At 42.6% G+C, this 8,566-nt stretch overlaps 1 protein-coding gene across 5 annotated transcripts in view; it reads right to left on the bottom strand.

Annotated features, from left to right (window-relative positions):
* FLACC1 (flagellum associated containing coiled-coil domains 1) overlaps positions 1-6,851 on the bottom strand; it is a 56,897-nt gene extending 50,046 nt beyond the window's left edge. The window contains exons 1-3 of one of the 5 annotated variants that reach the window (XM_027773644.1): positions 6,778-6,851; positions 1,001-1,159; positions 144-218 (exon numbers count right to left, since the gene is read on the bottom strand). In XM_027773644.1, the coding sequence (XP_027629445.1) occupies positions 144-218; positions 1,001-1,113 (188 nt within the window). In that variant the 5' untranslated portion in view covers positions 1,114-1,159; positions 6,778-6,851. The other 4 variants (XM_027773645.1, XM_027773643.1, XM_027773642.1 and 1 more) reach the window with 4 other exon arrangements.
* Between the last annotated feature and the right edge of the window lie 1,715 nt (positions 6,852-8,566).

Genomic DNA, 8,566 nt, shown 5'->3' on the forward strand with positions numbered 1-8,566 from the left:
ATGGATTCTGATAATTCTGTGAGGTCCCAAACAGTAATTAGTTCAAGTCAGACAGGGCTGCGAAGGTCAAGGGAGAGGGAGAAGATTGTTTATTCTCATGCCTCAAAGCATTATTCCTGCCTTACAGATATAAAGATACTTACTTTGGGGTGACAACAGGTTTTGTGGTTGATTGGAGGTAATTGTAGTCTTTTGAAACTGGTAGAAGAGGAGTTAGCCTGGAAATGAAAAATAGATAACTAAAAAGAGAAAATTGAAAATTCAGAAACCTGTTCTTACACTCCCAGATTAAGGGATAACCAGATGGTGACCCCAAATTGGAATATATGGTCTGACAACTGGGATCTTTAAATTCTGGATGGTCTTGGATACGCTCAGACACAACACCTTGGCACTTGTCCCCTGTCCCACGGAGTCCCCAGGTCAGGAGCACAGCTAGCTTCCTCTGTTCCCAAAGCTCTTTGTCCATGGATGGAAGCTGCACTTTTCTTTTTTCTTTTTTTTTGGGGGGGAGAGGTTTTTTACGCTATAGGGCGTGTGTGCTCGCCAGACAGAGAGAGAGAGACATAGAGACAGAAAGCGAGAAATCACCCCCCCAGAGGGGATGGTCACACCGCAATCCCTTCTCCTCCATTCTCCTCCCGGGATCTTGGGCACGCACGCACATGCGCCCGGCGTGAGTTCTAAGCCACCGGGTCCGGGACGCAAACCGCGGTCGACTACGTGGGAGTCCAGCGACATAGCCATTATGCTAACTGCTGGTTCCCGAAGCTGCACTTTTCTGTGATACCAATGCTGAGAACTTCTCACTGAACATGACACCAAGTCCACGTGGGACTGGCCAGATCAGTGGGCAGCCAACAGGCTGGCAGGGGAACTGGGCAGAACTATGCTCTCTGGCCCACTTGGGACAGAGCTTTCTGTTTCGGAAATCTTGTGGGGAAAGAAGGATACAAGTGGAGCCCAAGCTCCTTGCTGCCCTGTCCCAGGTCGTCCTTACTTGGATCTTCTTGGGGAAGTCTTGTTTGGTGGCCGAGGAGTCTTGATCAGCTTTCGTGGCCCCAAGTTCCAAGGGTCCCAGCAGGTGCAGTAGATGAGAGGGTTAGGGTACATGGCTCAAGGTTGGGGCAGTCTTGCTTGCCAGGTCAGGAGGCTCTTGCTCAAATGGGAAAACAACAGCAGAGAGTTGACTCATTTAGAATTGAGGCAAAAATGAAGGACCCAGGAAAGGTCTAAAGACAATGGTAGATTCCAGCAGCTACCGTTCTGATATGGGTCTTGACTATAGAACAACAGCCCCTTTCTACCTAGAAGACTTGACTTGAAGGCAATTTAAAATTTCCCATCCTTGAGCCCTTACTGTGAGCCAGGTACACAATAAGTGCCTAATTATTGTTATTCCAGATTTACAGATGAGGATACTCAAGGTGGTCACAGAGGTAGCAAGCTGCAGAGTTGGGAACAGACCCAGGACTACTGACTCCTACACCCCTGCCCATTCATCAGACCACAGCCTTTGGCCCTCACTGAGGTGAAGAGGAATCCTACAGCAGGTTCTGCACGGAACGTTTTGAAAATGATCTCTGTTACTCAAACTCCAGTGAACCTTCTAGTTTCTCATTCCTGATCACCTGCCATGGGGCACATGCGCTTACCGGAGAAAGAGCCAGAGAGAAGGAAAGGGAGAAATCAATCCCCAGGGAGAATGGCCACGCCACAATCCCTTCTCCTCCATTCTCCTTTTGGGAGTTTGGGCATGCATGCAGACACACCCGGTATGATTCTCAAGCCATCAGAGCTGGGGCTCAAAAGCATGCCATCTGCTGGCCCTTGGATTTTTTAATTTTTAAAATTATTTTTTATTTAACTTTTTAAAAAGAATTATTTTATTAACTTTATTTATTTATTTTAATTTGACCAGAGAGCAACAGAACTGGAGAGAGAGAGGGAAAGTGAGAAAGCAAGCCACCATGTCTGAAACTCAAACCACAGTCAGTCATGTGGGAGTCAAGAGCCCCTAACCACGATGCCACCTGCCAGCCCTCCTTGAATTATTTTTATTGACAATGCAGTGAGCTCCTTTTAATGCCAATAACAATAGATAGATACCATTATATTTTTAAAGTTTATTTCTTCTACAAGTAAGAGAGACAGAAAGAAAGGGAGAGAGATGGCACCTTCCATTTGGTCTTGACACCGTGATCCCATCCCCGGCTTTACCAGTCTTGGATCATGGGCACGTGTGCCTCGCGTGTCTCACGTCCTCAGGGAGGTCTCAGGACACGCACATGGAAGCCTCCCATATCGGTGGCCTTGCAGAGTGTGCACCACTGTCTGGCTCCTCAATTATCAGTTTTTAAACTTAAATTTTTACAATGGAGAAAAATTTTGACAATGTATCAAAGTAAAGAGTGTAATGAACTGGTCTGTCACCTGCCTTCGACAATTAGCAATTCATGGCCAATCTTATTTATCTGTATCCCCCTCCCTCCCCCACACCAGAGTATTTTAAAGCAAATTTAAAGCAAATCTTTAAAATGAATCTGAGATTCGTTTCCATATCATGATTGTGTACATTTCTATCCCATGAATGCTCCTCTCTCTCTTTCTCTCTCTCTCTCTATATATATATATATAGTTCATATATGTTTACTTATTTATTTTTGAGAGATTTTCGCTTGCCAGAGAGACAAAAAGAAACAGAGAGACAGAAAGTGAGAAATCACCCCCCAGGGGAGATGGCCATGCCACAATGCCTTCTCAACTCTCCTCCTGGGATTTTGCGTATGAATGCACATGTACTCAGAGTGAGTTGCAAGCCACTGGGTCCGGGGCTTGAATCATGGTCTACCACGTGGGAGTCTGGTGTCTTAACTACTATGCCACCTGCTGCCCTCCCCCCCCACTTATATTTTTGATCAGTTTTGTATGAATATTTGGTTAGTTCCTTTTTTCCTCTATTATAAACTGCCTCAGTATACATTCTTTTGCTTTAGAAAGTAAAGACTAAAGACTTACTCTCCTTCTGAACACTCAATGGGGCAATACATAAAATATTAACAACCATCAAGACTAGGCTATTGAACATCAGAATAGACATGGACTACAGAGCTGGAATGGAGTCCTGGAGGACTTCACTCCCACCCTACGACAGGCATTAGTTACCAGATCATGAGGAGGTCTGGAGGTACCAGGAGTTTAAGCAACCAAGACAGTAAGGAGGATATTCAAAAAGCTTGGGAGTGCTTATTTACTGACCAGTATGGAAGTCTGTTAGTATTTTAGTATGTACCAAACATCAGCCTTTGACTTCAACTACCCTCTCAAGAGAAAACTTGTTCAGATTTTTTGGGGGCATCCTTGCAGAAATGTTGCAAATATAAAGAAACCTTTTAATTAAAAAATGTTTTTCAAGGCAGCTGGATCCCACATGGTCAACTGGGTGGTTTGAGTCCCTGACCCAGTGGTTTGAATATCATACCAGGAGAATGGATAAGAAGGAATTGCTGGGTGACCACCCCTGGGAAGATGAATTATCCCTCCATGCCCCCAACCAGCATCCCTTCTCTCTGGTGAACACATGTGCCCTATAGCAAATTACAAAAATAAGTAAAAATCAGTTGTATTTAAAAATTTTTTTAATCACCAAAGAGTTTATGTGTTAGTCAGAGAGAAACAGAGAAGAGAGAGAGAGAGAAAACACCCTCCATGGGGGATAGTCATGCCATAATCCCTTGTCATCCTTTCTCCCTCCTTTCAGGATTTTGGGAATATACATGTGTCCCATGAGTTTTTCAAGCCATTGGACCTGGGACCTGAACCACATAGTCAGCTATGTGGAATCCAGCTAATGTAATCCCAGGCTCCACAATGGCCCAAGATTTTAATTAAAAAAAATTTTTTTAAATTGCCAATGAAAGAATTAACATAATCAAAATGGCAATTCTACTGAAATTAATCTACATTTTTAATGCAATTCCAATCAAAATACCAGAAATATTCTTCACAGATTTAGAAAAGACAATCATAGAATTTGTCAGGAATCATAAAAGACCTCATATTGCAAAAGCAATCCTGTGCACGAAGAATGGAGTAGGAGGCATATCACTCCCTGATCCCAAGATATACTATAAAGTTGTGATCATCAAAACAGCATGGTATTGGCACAAAACAGACATGTGGACCAATGGAATAGAACCCCAGAAATAAGCCCCAAAGCTTACAGCCAACTGATTTTTTTTTTGGGGGGGGGTTGCTATAGGGCACGTGCGCTCACCAGACAGAGAGAGACAGAGAGACAGAAAGCAAGAAATCACCCCCCAGGGAGGATGGCCACACCGCAATCCCTTCTCCTCCATTCTCCTCTCAGGATCTTGGGCATGCACGTACATGTGCCTGGTGTGAGTTTAAGCCACCGGGTCCGGGACTCAAACCGTGGTCGACTACGTGGGAGTCCAGCGACATAGCCATTACGCTAACTGCTGGTCCCCAGCCAACTGATTTTTGACAAAGGATATTAGTCAATCCACTGGGAAAAGGAAAACCTCTTTAGTAAATGGTGCTGGAAAAACTGAGTATCCACCTGCAGAAAGATGAAACTGAACCCCCATCTTTCACCATTAACAAAAATCAACTCAAAATGGATCAAAGATCTGAACCTAAGACCTCAAACAATAAAACTACTGGTGGAAAATGCTGGGAGACATTGGAGTAGGCAAAGACTAATTCTTAAATAAGACTTCCAAAGCACAGGCAATAATCCCTAAAACAGACAAGTGGGACTATATCAGACTAAGAAGTTTCTGCACAGCAAAGGACACAGTATCAAGTGTGAACCGACAACCCTCAGAATGGGAAAATATTTTTGTTAAATATGCCTCAGACAAGGGAATGATAACCAGAATACACAGGGAACTCAAGTGCCTTATGCACTCCTACACTGTTGGTGGGAATGTAAACTGGTTCAGCCACTGTGGAGAACAATATGGAGGTTCCTCAAAGATCTACAAATAGAACTACCATTTGACCCAGCAGTCCCACTTCTGGGTATTTACCCGAAAGACAGGAGAACGCTCAGTCAGAAAAGTGCTTGCACATCAATGTTTATTGCAGCATTATTCACGATCGCCAAGACATGGAACCAACCTAAATGCCCACAAACTGATGAATGGATTGGAAAAGTGTGGTATATATACTCTATGGAATACTACTCAGCCATAAAAAATAACAAGACCCTGGCATTTGATAGAAGGTGGTCAGATATGGAGGATCTATTGCTGAGTGAAGCAAGCCAGGCTATGAATGATATTGTATGTATCCACTTAATATGTACCAACTATCCACACTCTATAGTAGACAGCAAAATATTGGAGGACATAAAAGCAGTGAAAATACTTAACGAGGAAAAGACAGTGTGGAATGGGGGGAAGACGAGAAGAATATAGAGAAAGATAGCAAGAGAACACATAGAGAGGCATGCAGGAGAAGGACACAGATACGGTTTATTACCTGTTGATGACGGGTCTAGTATTCTCAACTGGATTGGTCTGAGAAGTATTTCATGTTGGGTAAAGTCTTTTTACAAGCAAAATAAGAAATAGTGATTGACTGGTTAAAAAAATAATTGGAATAATAATAATGATCAGGAAAAGCAATGAAAAGACATTGGATGATGAAGTGGGGATTTTAATGTCTCTGTATTGACTGACATGCATGGTATTTCTTCTGGGAAAAGAAATGTAATACACTGTAAAGTTATATGTGATTCAATGTAATATAAACAAGATTATGATGGTAATAAATAAATTTTAAAAAATTGCCAATGAGCACATACACTTGCCAGAGAGAGGCAGAGAGAGAAAGAGAGAGAGGAAAGGGAAAAGCAGTCCCTAACGGGGTGTGATCACACCGCAATCCCTTCTCCACTTCTCCATCCGTCAGGATTTGGGGCACATATGCACACACACACCTTGCATACCTTTCAGACTATTAGGATTTGAACTGTGATCAGGCATGTGAGATCTGGCCCTCTTAACCACTAGGCTCTGGGGCCAACCAAGCTTTAAATTTTTTACCTGAATGAGAGCACACTTTGCACTCTAAGCTGCTCTGCTCTTTTTAAGTAACAGGTTACCTAGCAGATATCTCCATATCAGTGCAGATAGATCTTCTGGATTGCAGTGGCCTGATGTCACATTGTATGGCTCCAAAAATACAGAGGTTGTGTATGTTTAAGGCTTCTTTCTCCCTCTTCTTTCCCTTTCTTGTATTTATCTCTAATGATTTAACTGGAGGCCCAGAGGGCTGCAAGTGCCAGTTGGTGACACTGTAGTCACCAGTAAGACAGCAGAGCCTTCAGAGAGGTCACTAGCTAGTATTAATAACCAGCTGAAAAAATTACATGAAACATCTTTTCTAAAGAGCTTACCTTGGACTGCCCAAAGATTTGTTTTCCCCATGTGGTTCCTTTTCAAGGAGAGAGTGTTAAAGAAACCACAAGGTTACAGAGAAACTGTTCCCCATCAACACAAAATCAGAGCTCATTTTAGGTCAAATCCAGAGGCTCCAAAACTTGACTTTAGCAGTCATTCCAAGTGGAATAAAATACCAAAGCAGAAAATCCACAGAATATGTAGTACAGAAGGACACGATGTCCACCGAATTAAAAAAAGGCTTTTACAAAGGGTGAACTGGCAGGAACATGAGTTTCCTTTCTAAAGACCATCCGGTGGGTATCTCTTGGTGTTGCAATGAAGGTCAAACTAAGAAGAAAGTCACCTCTCCATTCAGATCCCCTTGACTTGGGCCTGAGTTGTGAGGTTTGTCCTTGGTAGCTAGCTGGTAAAGGTTTGTTTCTGTGATTGCTATGGAAACAGAATGGCAGCATGTCATTGGCTGGAGGTGCTCTGTTCTTACAGAAAAGAAGGCTGGAGAAACAGGCGGTTAAATTCTCCAAGACTCCAGTCAGTGATCACCCTCAACGGCCATGAATTCACTCTCCTAACACTGGGTTTCCACTTTCATCATCAGCTGTGAGGCAAAACAAGCTTCAGATATATTTTCAGAGGGAATGGAATTAAACAGCACTCCTAGGCTTAATTGTCCTATGCCAGTAGCTGCCAGGCAGAACCTGTAATGGATCTTAAATCCCTGTCACCTGCTCGCAGAAACCTAAAACTCTAAACTAGGCACCTTCTTCTTTGAATTTAAGTTTTGAAATATGTAAAAGGGCAAATATCTCAGGACAGGAGTCTTTTCTAGTTACAAGGGTTTAGTCCCACTCCACCTCCCCCCCCCCACCACAAATAAAGCTGTCTTTTCTTACTATAGAAAATGGTACTTGAGGGTCAGTCATGGTGTGGTGGTTAATGTGGCTGGGTCCCATATGGTCAATTACATGGTTCAAGTCCTAGACCTGGTGGTTTGAAACATGGGGCATATGTGCTTGTGTACCCCAAATCCAGATAGGAGGGACAAATGGAAGAGAGGGGATTGCAGTGTGACAGTTCCCCTTTGTGTGTGAGAGGATGCTTTCTCTATTTCCCCCATTCTCTCTCTCTAGCAAGCACACATCCCTCTGGAAAAGAGAGAAAGAAAAAGAAAATAGAACTTGATTATAGCCCTTTGGCTTTCAGTTTTAGTTTCCTATGATTCATTATAGAAATAGATTTTACACAATTTAAAATAAAGTCTCATGAAATAATATCCATATTGCTTGCTATTCTATTCTTTTTCTTTAAATTAAAGCTATTATAACCCACTCGATTGATTTCATGATCCACTGATGGGTCACAATTCACAGTTCACAAAATACTGTAAATCCATCAATTCATTCAACTCCATGTTTATTGTCAACTGCATGCCAGACACTATTTTTAGGTGTGGGAATATATCTCAATTCTCATACTTAATAGAACTTAGAGACTGATGGGAAAACAGACAATAAACATTTAATCAAAGCACAGTGAATCTTACTGCTTAGACAGACTCCCCAGATGCTGTGGAGTTTATAGCAGGGGTTACTACTAATCAGAGATGGGATCTGACTAGATCTGTAGGTCAGAACGATAATTCTGATTGCAGCTAGAGTAACAATGAGCAAGACGGGAGGCAGGGAAGCCAGTGAGGAGTCTGGACAGTGGATAAAGTCTAATAGAGACCCTTTCAGAGGGAGCAGCAGTGGGGATGGAGAGAGCCACCAGGACTGGGTGATTGTCCAGATGTTCTGGTGAGGAAGGAGGAGACAGTGATGATTCCTGGGTTTCCAGCTGGAACCATCGAGAAGATGATGGGGCCATTTATTGAGATGGGAAAGTCTGGAGGGTAAAGGTTCAGGGGAGCAAGTCTTGAGCAGATCTTGAACTGAGTTGTGGAGATGCGAAGTGTTAGAAACACATCCAAGTGGTAATGTCTATTTAGAGAGTTTCTTATATTTCTTGGGATATCAGAAAAAAAAAAAGAGTCTGGACTAGGGACAGATTTAGGAGTCTACAGAGTAGATAATATATATTTTTTAATTAATTTATTTACTTATTTTTAGGTTTTGCCATAGACCATGTGCACTCAC

The sequence above is a fragment of the Tupaia chinensis genome, unplaced genomic scaffold (genome assembly GCF_000334495.1).
Source record: "Tupaia chinensis unplaced genomic scaffold, TupChi_1.0 Scaffold000361_2, whole genome shotgun sequence".
NCBI classification, from domain to species: Eukaryota; Metazoa; Chordata; class Mammalia; order Scandentia; family Tupaiidae; genus Tupaia; species Tupaia belangeri.